At 47.2% G+C, this 15,553-nt stretch overlaps 1 protein-coding gene across 9 annotated transcripts in view; it reads right to left on the reverse strand.

The window, feature by feature from the left end:
* SNED1 (sushi, nidogen and EGF like domains 1) overlaps nt 1-15,553 on the reverse strand; it is a 2,618,914-nt gene that overhangs the window by 2,262,132 nt on the left and 341,229 nt on the right. For all 9 annotated transcript variants that reach the window (XM_078665627.1, XM_078665624.1, XM_078665625.1 and 6 more), the window contains exon 3: nt 13,471-13,611. In XM_078665627.1, the coding sequence (XP_078521753.1) occupies nt 13,471-13,611 (141 nt within the window). The remainder of the gene's footprint in view (nt 1-13,470; nt 13,612-15,553) is intronic.

Raw genomic sequence — 15,553 nt, forward strand, 5'->3', positions numbered from 1 at the left:
TCAAACAGGAGTGGGGAAAGGGGACATTCCTGCCAAGACCCCCGAGAAATCCTATACAGCCTGGAGATGGTTTGGCCCGTCTTGACTCTCACAGTGGGCAAGGTGTAAAGAAGCTGTACCCACCGTACCCAATCATCCCACAGACCCATGGGCAGCATCACCTCAAAAAGGTAGTACTCCCAGATCACCGTATCAAACACCTTCTCCAGGTCGACAGATAAAACGGCTGCCTGCCGGTGGGCTGGTGCATCAGCATGGTATAGTATGGAGTAGAGCCTGCGAAGGTTATAAGATGTACTGCGAGAGGGGATGAACCCGTTTTCGTCCGGGTAGATCGGGGACTTCATATGCGGGAACATTCTGCCTGCCAACACCTTGTTCAAGATCTTGAAGTCCAGGTTGAGCATGCAGAAAGGCCTATAATCCCTCACTCCTGCGTCTGGTTTCCTGGACTTCAGGAGTGGGATCACAAGCGCCGTCTAGGTGGAGTTGGGCAACCCCCCCCCCATATACCTCCGCAAACAACGTCACAAGATGTGGGGCTAGGGTATCAGTGAACCGCTGACAGAACTCGGCTGGAAGGCCATCAGGCCCGGGCATCTTACCAGACGCCAGTGCCGCTATGGTGATCTTGACTTCCTGCAAGGTGATCGGGTCCCCATGGTCCTCCCGTGCATCTGCCTCCAACGTACGGAGTTGCAGAGATCCTAGAAAGTATTGAATATCCGGCAAGGTGGCGAGGCCGCAACCTTATACAACTGCTCATAATACGTTAAGAAGGAGTCTTTAATACAGTCTGGGTCGTGCACCATGTCACCTGAGTCTAAGCCAAGCTGTGTAACAGGCGCTCCCCCCAGCTCATGTTTAATTAATCGTGCTAACAGTCGACCCGCCCTCCCTTCCTCCCTTTGCACTCTATCTAGGTAATCTTTACATTTGTAGCACCTCAGCTAGTCCAGCAGGACATTATAACGTACCTGTGCTTCTTGTAAGGACACCCGGGCAGCATCATTTATACCCTGTAAATTGTCTAGCCTACAGACAGTCCCCTTCAGGTCCAGGAGTTCCCGGCGAATTTCCCTGGGAGCCCTGCACACCTGAGCCATGCAGTGGCCCCATACAACCACCTTGAACGCTTCCCACTCCACCTGGGGAGAGGAGGCTGTGTTGGCATTAATAGGGAAGTATGCTTCGACCAGTGTGAGCAGTGAGGCCCGGAAGGTGACATCGGCAACCAACAACAGGTTTAATTTCCATTTGGGGATCGGAGGACGCCGCCCCGGTCATTGATGTGACATGATTAATGGGCTATGGTCCGACAGAGTGCGCCCCAGATATTCGGAGTGGGAAACAGAACCATTAAAGGCCGGGGAAAAGAAGAATGCATTGAGCCTGGTGTGAACCCGGTAGACCGGCAAAAAGAAGGAGTACTCCCTATCCCTTGCGTGCTGCAGCCTCCAGGTATCCACAAGACTCCAGTGGGATATCTAGGTTTGGAAATTCAATGCCGTACGATGTGGCTGAGTCCCCGGTAGGGGAAGGTGCGAACGGTCAACTGCAACGTCCGCAACACAGTTAAAGTAGCCCCCCAAAATTAGAGAACCGGTCAAACAATGAGCCAGGGAGGCGGAGAAAGACTCCAGGAAACCGACTTGGCCCTGATTGGGTGCATATACATTGCCTAGCATCACTTACTGCCCTGCTAGCCTCCTCTTGAGCAGGGCATACTGCCCCTCCATGTCAAACCATAAGTGTTTAAGAGCGAAGGGGACCCCAGGCTTTACCCAGATAAACACCGCCCTTGCGAAGGCCAAGGAGGTGGTCGCAAAGATCTGAACCCAACACCTCTTCTTCAACCTCCCGGCCTCCTCTTCTTCAACCTCCCGGCCTCTTCCCTATTAAGATGTGTCTCTTGGAGGAATGCAATGTGCACGCCCGTGAGACGCAGATAGAAATAAATGTTGCGGCGTTTGGCCATGCACATGTCTACAAATGCAGCCACAGATATCTGTCTTTCCAGTAGTAGTGGATGCTTTTTCAGTTCTATTCAAAACTACAGGTGCAATGTAAGAGGGGAGAGTGTACTAAGACTCTAGGATGGTATGGGAAAGGAGATTGAGCTGGACCTGTGGGGGCTGGTCTGTTATTTAGGATAAGTCTCAGGCTGTGGGAATTAGCCATGTGGGTGTGGTGAAAGCAGGCGAAGGAAGGACGGAGAGCAGCACAACAGACTCAGGATGAAACACTGCAACTGTGGTTGTGATCTGGTATTGGAATTGACTGGGAAATCACTTGCTGGGAAGTTCTTTTCTCCAATACTTACCAGTTAAACTGTTTTTGTCTTACAGAGTAATAGTTTTAGCCAATACTATCACACCATTGTGAAGGGTTTTTCCTCCTGCACACTGCCACGTTATTGCGTTTTAATGCGGTAGCTGTGTTAGGTGAGGGAACACTACTCTGGAGTCAATATAAGTGCAAAAAGCACTCCACCCTTTCTCTGCAGCACAACACTAGTTCTGCCAAATCAAATGCTGTAATCAAGGTAAACATGTGGGAGGAGCCAAGGTCTCTCGGACAGTTGTGTTTCTTAAAGCTTTTTTCTGTTGATCACACAAGGTATGGCAACAGCCAGACCTAAAAAGTACATCTCAGAACTATTGACACACATTCAATAAGGCGCCTAAAACCTCACATTATTATTATTATTTTTTACATTATAGCACTAAACATTAACTTAAGTACATTAACGCTTCAAGAATAACACAAGGAGTTATGTCATGTATTCTGGAGTACTGGTGACTATCCAAAAGTTGTGAAGTGTTTTTTTAAAAAAAAGTATTAGTTTCATTTAAAAAAATCTTTATTTTCAGTCTTTTTCTTCAATGCCTTTAGTGCCTCTTGCACCATTCCTACCTGACTCCACTGCACCCTTGTCTTCCATTGAAAACATAGTATTAAGTGAATGACACTGACTATATAGACTTAGGTGGCATACAGTGTATAGTTGGACACTCTGAATACAGAGCCTTTCTGGCAGGGAGCATGTGTGAGATCCAGTTCAGGGGGCATGGAGCAAGCAGGGGCTACTGAGCCTCAGCCATGGGGGCAGGAGTGGTTTACATCCGATGGCTCGAAATCTGTACTACTTTGGCTTCCCAAACTTGCCTCTTCAGCAATTGACTCTCAGTTGTGGAACTTTGAAGCATTCACACATTTCTCAGGGAGGTAGTGTAGGGGTATGGAAACTTAGATCACCCAGCAGAGTAATATCGGTGTGTCCGTTCCAATGCTTTAATTGCATAATCAACATACTTTAATAGACTTGCGTAAAACTGTATACTGCCGCAGATACAATAATATGTCCTGCCACTCAGGCTACTGCACCTTGGGATACTCTCTTTACTATTTTCCTCTTCTCTCTTTCACATGACTCCCTCCTCTTGTGAGTCTAGGCAGGTCCCCATTAGGTTAGTTTTGTGAGATATTAATCAAGGCTCAGGTGCAGGTACCCCAGTCCAATTATGGTTGTGCTCAGTTCAGTACATTCTGCTAGAGACAGACTCACCACAATGCACGTCACCAGTGACCTCACAAACGGCAGACATTGTGCCCATACGACTTGGCCACGACTTGGCCACGAAGGAGAGGGCACGCAGACACTGACAGTACCTGACAGTGTCCCTAGTGTCCCAGTCATTATGAACACTGTTGCAAATGGTCTACCCATCCCCCCAACTATTCATGAGATCACGGGAGTAGTAAAACCGAGACTGACAACCCGGTCTGCTTTCAGCGCTAAACTGGGGGCTATCCACTTGGCACCGGACCCTGCAGTTAAAAGAAAGCGCGGTGGGGCCGCAACCAAGAACAAGAAGGCAAAAATCCAATTGTATGAGAACCGGGAGCCAGGCCAACCACTAAGGGTTATATCTAGCCCAGAGACATCCCAGTCACCTGTGCATAGACCTACGATAACACCAAGCGCTGGAGAAATGGTTTCAACTGATTTAGGAGAAGACTTCTGGGTCAAATTAGAACTTATCTTCACTGAGACCTGTCTACCCATATACGAGAGACTGAACTCCATAGAAGATAGACTTACCCACCTGGAAACATTATTTTACCTTGTGCAGGTCGAGGGTGGTACACGGGTTGAATGTGGGTCGAGAAGCATGGAGGGGCCCACTAGGTCAACTAATGCAGTCTTCAACTCTGTAATACCGCAGGCTCGTAATGCTACAATGGAATTACCTGCTATAAATGCACCACAACCCCTGAACCAAAACCAATTAGGGAGTAGTGATACGTGTAATGGTGCGGAAACATCCAAAAGAGCAGAGCAGGGGGGGATAGAGGTGTAGGAAGAAACTACAATCCTGTAAATACGGTAAATATCCTTGATGAACCGAATGTGCTCCCACGTTTAGACCTCCCCCCAGAGTCCACACCATATGTGGTTGTCTTAGTAGGGGTCCCAGAATTGAAACAAGGAAAAAAGGAAGCCTACAGTGACCTTATAAATAAATGTATTCACTGGCTGAGACAAAATAGGCCCCTTCCAAACCAGGTTTCCGGGTGAAATCCTCTTTGCCGGACGTGTGGCTTGGGTAGGTTCACGGGAAAAAAAAAAACCAGGGTGATAGCGTTGTTATTAATTTCAGGGACAGAAGGGCTGTAGAGCACATTTGTAATTGGGTGTTTGGAAGTTCGATAACTATTTCCCATAGTTTAATAACTTTTTAATATAGGAAATGTTTTAGAAAAATGTAAATTAATAGTAAGTAACAATGCGTTTGTTGTTCGATAGTCTTAATCTATTTATTCTTGTATTGTAATGTTTGTATGTATTTTATTATGTGCTTTTATGGCCCTCGGTGGCCAAAATAAAGTTATCGATTGATTGAATAGCAATCGCATCATTGTCAATAAGCTCAATTAACAGAGATCCCAGAAAGCGCCCCCAGTCGATAAGTCAAAACCTGATATGTACACGGGAAGCAGTCCGTATCAAAGAATAGTACGTAGTGCACAAAAAGTGGTGCAAGACCAAAGTACCAGCCATTAAGAAATCTGGAAATCAGGGATCAGGTACAGTGGCGCCCTCCTACTGCTGCGGCATCATAGAGGATTTATGCTTCTTCCAGAATTTCTCTGCCTCATCCGGTGAGTAAAAAATATGGGCCTTTCCACCTGAGTGGATACAGAGCCTGGCGGGATACAACATTGCATATTTGACATTTGCCTTCTGGAGGGTGCGCTTCACATTTACATATTTGCATCTAGCCTCTTGCACCAAGGGCGTAAAGTCCGGGAAGAGGGAGATGGTGGACCCCCGTTAGGTAGGTGCGCCCACTCCCTGAACAGACGAAGGGCCACATAGCGGTCACTGTAATTGAGAATTTTGGCAAGGATCATCCTTGGAGCAGCCCCGGGGACAGGTGGAGGTCTCAGGGTTCGATGGGCACCCTCCACTGCAAATGACGTGGCGAAGGCATCTCTTGCAAGCAGGTCCACGAGGACAGTCTCTATAAATGTTGCCACAACCTTGTGTTGGTGGATTCTGCGACTCACGCAACCCGAAGATTGCTTCAACAAGAGCGGGCCTCCAAATCTTCGGCTTTTGAGGCTAGGTGCTTAAGTAAGGATTCAGCTCGTTTAAGACACCTTTGCAGGGTAGGCTGCGCATCCTCCAGATCAGAAATACCCTGCTCTGCACCTCCTATTCGCGTATCTTGGGCCTCAAGTCGACCATGGATGTCGTCTAGTCTACTCGTTAATGTATCCAACTGGGTGTCAATAGCACTGAAGCCCGCCCTAAGTTTGGCCATTATGGCTGCAGTGCCGTCCTCCCCAGTGGTATTTTCGGCTTCGTCCCTTTTGGGGGTCTTGCCCCCATCAAAACATAGCTGGCATTGCTTTGGGTCCGGATGAACCATTGTTAGCAGCTATCGTAAGGAGATGGCTACCAGGGTAATGAGCATGCATTATTAGGATCAGTCAGAGCTGGCCCGGTAGTAGAAGCACCGTAGGTAGAGGTCACTAGGGTACTGTGGTATGTTTGCGCAATCCGGGTAAAGTGCAGAACAGATACTATCAAGTAGTGCCCTGGTAGGGATCGCAAGTCGGAGTGGCAGCGGAGCGTTATTCATATTAAAATGAGGGCCGGAGTTATTAAGTCCGATTAGGATTCAGCAAAAGCTGAAATGAGTGAGGCCAAGTTGAGGCACAAGGTGTATGGGGACTGTACTCACAGTGCTGGAGATTTCAGATCCTAGGAGCAGAGGCCTTCACGCAGCTTCCAGCAGGCCTCAGTAGCCCACCACGATCGATTCAGGGTCGGGGATCTGATCCTGCCCTCCGTGGCCTGTGAAGGTGGAAGCATTCTGCTTAGAGGGTGTTGATGGCGCTGCAACTGCAGTATACACAGATCCAGCACCTGGAGAACCTCCGCCCCTCGTGGCGGTAGTGGCAAGCTCCCGGAGCTCATGATCCCAGAACTCGAACCCAGGGCCCACCCTCAGGCTCACTCGAGTCCCCTGTTGACTCGGGGCCTCCGAGGGTCGCGTCAGGCCCGGGCTCGGTGCAGGACCGAACTCTGCTCTGACGAGAGCACGGGGCACCACCCATAGCATAGACGGCGCCCTGGAACCTCCGAAGCACAGTGCGGTGCATCTGAGCTGAATCAGTCACGGTAATGCGTGGTGAGGCGGCCAAAGAATCATGACGGCTCCGGAGCTCCTGAGTCAGACTGCCATCACGGTCGCCGGCTCGTCCACGCCAGGTATAGACCTGCTTTTGGCAGAACAATTTGGACTATTGCAATACAGTTATGATTTACACAAGTAATTTTGAAGATTGTGATGCAGTTATCATTGGTACTAATGGGAAAAACAGCGACATTAGTTTAAAACAAAGCAACAGCAGCTCTAGGTATCCCTTAGCGTGAGCACATACGATCCGTTTGAAGTAATAAAGTTGGCTCCTAGTATCACATAAGTAACTTTAAACTCCTGACTGTAGCTCACAAAAACATTTTTGGGAAAGCAACGAATTACGTCAAGGAAGTACTGTTGATTCACTGCATGGGAGGCTGTTGACATCATGCTTTAACTTATACTCTTCTCCATGAGTGCTGCATTCTAGGATAGGATGGAGGCTTTTTGCTATCTGTGTTAGAACAATGGAACCATCTACCAGACATAGGGCCAGATGTATCAAGAATGGATTCTGTAATACCCGTTGCATATTGTGCACCAGCTTTTATTGAATCTATTCTGTGTTTTGCAAACCAATCTATGTACTAATCCGTCGGTTCACAAAAACCCGATTCATAATGGGTAGCAATTCAAACTACCTTGTGAATATTAATGAGGTAGGTCGCAAATTGTGACTCACTAGGAATCGCAGCCATATAAAACTCTGCAAAAAAAAAAATCTGAGATTGTGGACTGCTGAGGTCACCAGACCACTGTCTATGATTACTTTTAAATAAACCAATTTTTTTAAATGCCTCGGACCACTGCCTACCCTAAAAAAAATATTTTTTCAACATTCTCAAAGGGGAAAGACCCCCATGGGAACACCTTGTCGTTTGCGAATGGCTTACTACTACATTTGTGTAATCAGTAAACATTAATGTTTTGCAACCATATTTCAGTTGCAAAAAATTAGTAAATCCCATACCAAATCGATACTTGGAATGGGCACCTTAAACACGGCCCTTCCAAATATTGATTTGGTATGTAGTAGCAAACACAAATTGTGATTCGTTAACATGTTAACGAATTCATAAATCTGGCCCCAGGGCTGGAACAAAGGCCAAATTGATGCCACGTTGAAGATGTATAAATCTCTTAATGTCTAAAGGGCTAGATAACTGGTAGTCTATTGAGCACTAAAATGCCAATACAGGTATATAAATTTCCAAAGTCAAAATCACGTTGCACTACTCGAGTAGTCATACCTTGCTGGAAAGAGGTAACATAGCATCTACCTTCTCTCATCTAAAAGCAACTCTATCAGACAAGGCCAAGGTTTTAACAGGCTTGAAATACAATTTGACCCGTTAATAAGTAGGCAACGTATTGAATGAGCATGGAGAATGAATTCCTTTCTTATCTTCAAAAGACATCAATGCTGGGAAAACCAGCAACTGAATGGGCATAAGGACTGATATCCCCTTTCTATGCTAGTGGTAATCGTTTAGACAAGCATTGGCATAGCCAATAGGTCTCGCCTTTGGGACCTTATAAGTGTTTAGTTATCCAGCACAATACCCTTGGTGCAACAACATCAACTAAAAATGGGTAGATGACCTCTAGTCTTAATTGATAAATTTCACATTCCACTTAAAGGTAAAACTCTGATTTTCAATGATATTTATTTAACAAGACAGCGTAAACAGCGATAACAATACAAGCAGGCCAAAGGTAAAGGCGAATGTCAGAAAAGGTAAATGTAGGTTGCAAATTAAGAAGCTAGTTACACGTAACACCCTAGGTATGCCTGTTCATAGGACGCAACAATGCAGCGCTGCATATTTTTGAAGCGTCCACAAGACACAGCCGATGCAGCGCTTTGTTTACCAGAGCTGCTTTAGCAACCTAACATCAGGCCTGCCTGCACACCTGGTACCTGGCGGGCCAATGGAGATGTCACAGGTAGCGGTGGAATACGGGGTTTGTCGCTGGGTCAGGAGGCCCAGCTCTGCCTCATCACCTGCCCTTTTATTCTAAAGCCCATTCATTCTTCAGCAGGGATAATGAAAGCCCAGAGTGACTCAGTCAAACACAGATATGACGCCTTCCCATTAAGAGGGACAGTTGGCCTTTCGGTTACTAAAAGAACCAAGTAGTGGCGTCCTGTTGCTATTTAATTAAAGTTGATGCCTCACTTCAGGTTCTCAAAACATGTCACAGGGCGGAGGAATGTGCTTGCATGCTGTCACTGGGGGATGGGAATATGGCGCTCTCTCTGCCTTTGCCGCCTTTTCTTGCCGAGCCTGCTCCCGGTAGTCATTCTCTGCTGCGTGCCCGCCTTCAGGTGTGGGTGGAGTACGGGATTTCTGTTGGGAATGCTGAACACCGACTTTGTTGTCGGTTTAAACATCCTCCCAGTAATCCTTCCAGTTAGAATCAAAAGGGAAGCCTTCCCGCCTGGGTGAGCTCATGTTTCTGTCAGCTTACATCTGCTGCGCGAGGTGGGTTTGGTATGTTTCCAACACATTTTTAAATGGAGCGCCAAACTAATGGAAAACTCGTGGAAGGGGCAGCCAGTGAGAAAACTACCACTTCATGTTTCTGACGGTGCTTTGATGTTAACGTGACTGCTTTTTAGGTCTCGCTTGAGCCAGCGCATGCGCTACTCTGGCGAGACATTTAGTAAGGCGGCTTTTAGAAGTGCTACAAAAGCGGCCAAGCAGCCACCAGCTTGCAATTAAGCACACAAGCGCGCGCCTTGGTCCGCCTCTGCTTTCACTTTTGGCGCCAGGTGCGCGCGACGCTGCATCTGCTTTCAATGTTGGCGCCGCTCGCGCGACGCTGCATCTGCTTACACACCTCCCCTCCCTTTTTTCACTGTATTCTTTAGTTTCTCTCCTCCTCGTCCCTTTGCCTTTCCTTCTTTGCTCCTTCTAACTACTCACCGTCGTACATCTCTCTCTCGCCCCTTATTCAAAGTGAACATAAAAGTCCTGTGTTTGGTCATGCCCCGTGGGCTGGTGAAGCGGCGTCTTATGTTGATTAGACTCTGTCCAACTAGCTCCAATAGCCACCAAAACAGGTCCCATGCACTCTACTGCCTGCCATACAGCTCCCGTGCACGCTGCTGCCTGCTGCGTAGCTGGCCCGTGAGCACTGCTGTCTGATGCACAGCCCTCCCCTTGGACAGGTCCCGTGCGCACTGCTGTCTGCTGCATACGTCTGGAGAAGGAGAGGTCCGGTGCACGCTTCAGCCTGGGATACAACGCAACTCTCCCATAGAGACAGTTCTGCGCACACTGCCGCCACTGAGTGAACTGCAGGTTTTCTTCATAGACCAGCCCTTTGCTCACAGACTGTGCGTACAACGCTGTGCTCACCCCTAGAGCCTAGTCCTGTGCAAGATGGAGTCTGTGAGTGCAGTCCCGCCCTCGTGCAGTCAGAAGAGGTACTGTCCGGCCCGCAGCTTGGGAGTGACTTGCAGCTGTTTCCCAGAGACAGGATTCACTGAGACTGAGTGAGTACTTCTGATCAGCTCTGATTCAGCGCGCACACAGCAGTCTCTGGCCACAGCACTCCCTCAGAACCTGGTCCTTCACACTTTGTGCGGTCTTTAAGTATATACAGCACAGCACTCCCTCAGTTCCTCTGTGCCGTCTCTCAGCATACATAGCACAGCGCTCCTCCAGAGACCGGGCCTGTGCATGCCGCAGAGGGCTGGCTGTGGACGAGCACAGCAGCACAGGCTCCAATTCCCACAGTACGGCACAAGACTCGAGGGCCTGACATCTGCCCGCCTCCCCGTGCCCTCCCCACGGGGTCACACAGACTGCACCTGAAGAGGCGGGAGCTCAGGAGAGGAGCCCTGTAGCGCATTATTTACGCCACAGCCGACTTACTCTGCTGCGGGAGCTTCACCCGAGCGCTGTCGGAGGGTGCTGTCAGCGGAGCCATGGCAGCATTTCTGTGAGCTTGGCTCAGATTTATAATTGTGTTTTTTTCTGTAAATGTTGACTTTTCCACGTCTTGGTGTTATCTTCAGTTACTCACTGCAGCATGGAATGCCCTGTAGTGTAGTGCTTGGATCCCAACTGCCCGGGGGTTGATTGTTAGCAAAATGCCCTGAAGTCAAACCAATGCAGTAACTATTTACTTAGTTAATTGGAGTTTCAAGAACACTTAATCTCCTCTCTTGGGAATTCATTTGAGAATTCAGTGCCTTCTAGGAGCTGTAAACTGTAACCGTGATCCACAATTAACTCATGAGCAAAGGTATTTTTGTGCCAAAGTTCACGCGATAACAGCACCAAGTGCCTTTGCATAACGGAGTTCCAAACCCCCTATAATCAGGGCCACTGGAATTATGCGGCAGGAGATCACCAAATTATGCGGCAGGGTAGACCACATTTTGCGTCATGAAAAGAAATATAATACACAACATTTTTTTATATAATTACTTAATTGTTATGTTACTTTTACACATGATAATACTGTCTTAGCAAACAGCTCAGCTCATTGATACCGGTTTAACAACCAAATACAACAAGCATTGGCATAGCCAATAGGTCTCGCCTTTGGGACCTTATAAGTGTTTAGTCATGCAACAGTTGATGTTGATGCACCAAGGATATTATGCTGCATAACTAAATACTTATAAGGTCCCAAAAGCAAGACCTATTGGCTATGCCAATGCTTGTTAAAGTAGCCGTCTGTTACATGAAATGTGTATGTATTCTCAAATAAATAAAATAAGTTGTGTACTTCCACTTCATAGTGTATAGTCGTTGTTGTCCGAACCTGTTGCCCTTCTCATGAACTCCAAAAGTTTGTGCAAGTAGTTGTGGGAGAATATGGCTTTAATGGCCAGAGTTGTGAACTCTGGAACCGGGAGAACCAGGTTTGAGTCCCGGCGTCATCTCAGCACCCTTTGATTCTGGGCAAATCACTTAATTTTCCCATGCCTAATATAATAAGAGTTGAAGTGGTACTTGTGTAAAGCGTTCAAATACTCTTGGGTCGAATACACTGCATCCTCTTTCTCGGGTTAAACACACATGACCAGGCACGCCTGGGAGCACAGCGCCTCTTTCCGTCATGTTTACATTGCTACTGTGTCCACTCTCGAGTAGTTTCTAATGAGATGACAAAGGTACCTGTGAGAGTCCAGTAAAAAGCAAATGTATTGAATAGTTAGGTTTGGAAGTGAGACTGCGAGCTGCACCCCCAGAAAGGCGCAGACTCCCCCACCCCGGCATGCATGGTACTTGAATACACCCGGTGGGCATCTGGACCAGGTTCTGACAGGACCCCGTTGATTCTCTATTCCTACCCCCCTCCTTCTTCCTGCACTTTACTTACAGCAGACTCAGATTTTTTGCTGTCACACCCACACAACAGACGCACCTCGTTAACCCCTGCCTCGCCATGGGCAGCCTCATCAAGCCCTGAGTCCAGTGCGGGGAGGAGTACAGCCGGGCATACTCCAGCGCCCTGTCGGTGCGGCTGCACTGTGCTTGGCTGGCCAGTTTGGCGCCACTGGCAGAGAGTTTTTATAGACTTAAGGGTAAGCTTCAGGAGGAGCCTGGGAGGTGCGGGCAGCCTGGGATGAGTCGTTTATTGCCCTGAGCACCTCACCTACAGCACCAATCGTCACCAGAGCTTCTGCAGCTCCGGGGGCTCCTCGAGGACTGCACGTACGTCATCATGGTAAGACCCCATTAACTTTCAACTTTTTACTGAGTTTTGTACGGCAGAAAACGCCAAGATGCCACAGATTATTTAAGTACTGAACCCTGCAGTCGCACAGATAGGAGCCATTTAGGGAGCGTTTGGGCTCGTGAGTCGTAGCGAGCACCGATTAGAAAAGTGCACTGCTCAGTTATTTAGATTGGCAGGTTGGAATCTAGAACTATTGGGTGGGTGGCACAGTAATAGGCGAACAGGTTTTTACGCTGTGGCTCCTGGTGCTTGCCGTACTTGTCTACTTGTGTTCGTGGAGGTGTGACGGAAGTGGAAACATGTCTAGGATAAATGTATTGGTAGAAAAAACAATAAGTACAAATGCGTCTCACTCTCGGCGTAGCCCGCGGGTTAACTGACGCTTGGTAAACAAGTAGGAGGGGTGGGGGAGTGCGGCAGAGGGCAGGGACGCGCAGCGTTTACCTTGCGGGAGCAAGTGCAATAATTGTTAACAGATGGCGCTGCTCGCTCCCGCAAGGGAATCGCCAAATGTGCACACGTTGCCATTGAAAGCAATGCAAAGCGTGCAATTTTTTTGAGCGAAAACGCTAATCGATTTCAAGAGGTCCCCTCCTATGCAGCGCATGCGCGCTGCGAAGGCGAGACCTAAAAAAGGGTGAAGGCTTTTATTTTTACAGAGAACAATTTCTTTCAGGCAAGATGTATTGAATTTACGGACCAGGATATTGGCAGAGGTCATAACTAAATTCGAAGAGCTATGATTGAATTTGATGTAAAGCATTTACACCTTTTGTATACAGAAGAGACAACACACCCTATAAAGAGAGAGGGAGAGGTTGATTAGGATCACATAAGTTGAATTCTCCTGGCTTCCTAATATGTGACTCTCTCTTTCAGCCACTTTAAACACTGTAGTAATGCAGCACATGTGGTCTTGCTTCTTTTTGCCCAGTGAATAATCAGGTGCCTCTTGTCTCAGACACTTTCACCACAAATGCATCTGAATAGGTTGCATCATGCTAGAGGTATCAGAACTTCGTCTAAGCTGCTTGCAGGCTCCAGACCCTACCTGTGCTGCGATGCCTCCCAGGCCAACGAAATCGCCACCGCTGCTAGGGTGCATCCCTGTGGTCCACGTAATAGATTCATAGTTGAAGATGGTGAAGGAGAGCTCGCCATCGGTGGTCAGTATAATCTGGAAAGTGTTTACCTGAGGAGGAGGGCAATGACAGAATATCAGGTGGGAAGAAAAAGATGGAAATAACTAGCCCACTAGTAATCTGCACTAACTACTTGCATCCTGAAATTAGTATGTCTGATACTTGCCCTGCATAGAAGCAATGAGCAACATTACTGTATCAAAATTGGCTATATCCCCAATATCACTGTCTGTCAGACACACGGTTGTCCTTATACAGTAAGGCATCTAGTGTCAGTCTGTCAGCCACATACATCGAATAAGGACAGTGAGCAATGCTACCTTCCACTGAGAGATAAAACCCTAACTTCACATCAAAAATACAATTAGACATGAAGCAAAACATAACCTGATTTTACAATCTGTCTTAAAAGTTTTAGGCATTAGATCTCTTTTAAACAAACAGCTGGTAAAGAACGTAAAATACAGGGATGTATGACGTTACAACGCATACTTTTACAACGCCTACCTTTACAACGCATTTTTTACACCGCAACATCCATTACAACGCACACCATTACAACGCATGCCATTACAACGAATTCTTTGAAACTACCTTTACAACGCATTCCACTACAACGCATACTACATTTACAACGCATACCATTACAACGCATTACATTGCATTGCATGTAAGGTAAGTGTTGGATAGTGTAGGGGTAAAAATTACTATTCTAACTTCAGGGGGTGCAACAGTAGGGTAAGTGTTGGATAGTGTAGGGGTAAAATGTACTATTCTAACTCCAGGGGGTGCAACAGTAGGGTAAGTGTTGGATAGTGTAAGGGTATAATGTGTTGTAATGCTATGCGTTGTAATGCTATGCGTTGTAATGACTGCGTTGTAATGGTATGCGTTGTAGTGGTGTGCGTTGTAGTGTCATGCGTTGTAATGACTGCGTTGTAAATGCATGCGTTGTAATGGATGGTGCGTTGTAAAAGTTTTGTTGTAATGGTAGTGCGTTGTAAAAGTTGCGTTGTAAAGGTTGTATACCAAAATACAGTCCATGAGAAAATTCATGTTGAAACTGCATCTTGGTCTATTGACCTTCACTCCTCCTGACAAACACAAATATTTTTGTTCAAATCGTTTCTATTAACCTTTTTTTTTTTTTTTGGCACGTTTATCAATAAAACATAGTTTGAACAGCACTCATGTAATAGATGGAAAAAGGAGGGGGAGAAGATTAATTGCCAGTAGTAGGGTACATTTTGACTAGTAATAACATGGCAATAAAAATTCAGATTGCATTAGTTACATCAAGGCTAGTGACAATATCCCAAGAAAGACAGAGTGGTGCTGACAAATCCCAGCATTGGGTAGTATGTAAGGAATGCAGGCAATAGTCAGGGTATTACTCATGTAACAGATGGAGAAAGGGGAGAAAATTGATTGTCAGCGACAAGGCACTCTTGGACTAATAACTACATGACAATGAAAGTTCAGAGTGCATGAATTACATCACAGCTTGTGGCAATATCCTAAGAAAGACAGAGAGATGCTGAAAAATCACGGCATCAAGTAGTATGCGGGTAATGTGAGAGCAGTGCAGTTCAAACGTAACCTAGGACATAGGGCACAACAAAATGAGGACAACGAAAGCGAAGGAAGGGTAGGGTAGAGTCGCGCATACCTGCCGCCATAGCCAGTTTTGCCGAAGGACCTCAAACACCACTAAGACTCAGTGGCAGCGGGGTTCTGTGGCAGAGGGGCAGTGGTGATCTGGGTGTCAGCGTTAGTCCGCAGTCGTGTCAGTGGGGGAGGCACTGTGAGTGATAATCCTCTGTGACACAGGTGGGGATACCGTGTCTGTGTCTGTCCCCAAAAGTTTGAAGACCATCGCAACCCATTGAGGTGCCAGGGGGAACATACTAATGCCAAGCATGTCTTCTCTGCGTAGTGCTGCACCCTCGCCCAGTTGGATAGGGATCGACGCCAAGCAAGAGGGTGAAACGG

The sequence above is a fragment of the Lissotriton helveticus genome, chromosome 11 (genome assembly GCF_964261635.1).
Source record: "Lissotriton helveticus chromosome 11, aLisHel1.1, whole genome shotgun sequence".
Lineage (NCBI taxonomy): Eukaryota > Metazoa > Chordata > Amphibia > Caudata > Salamandridae > Lissotriton > Lissotriton helveticus.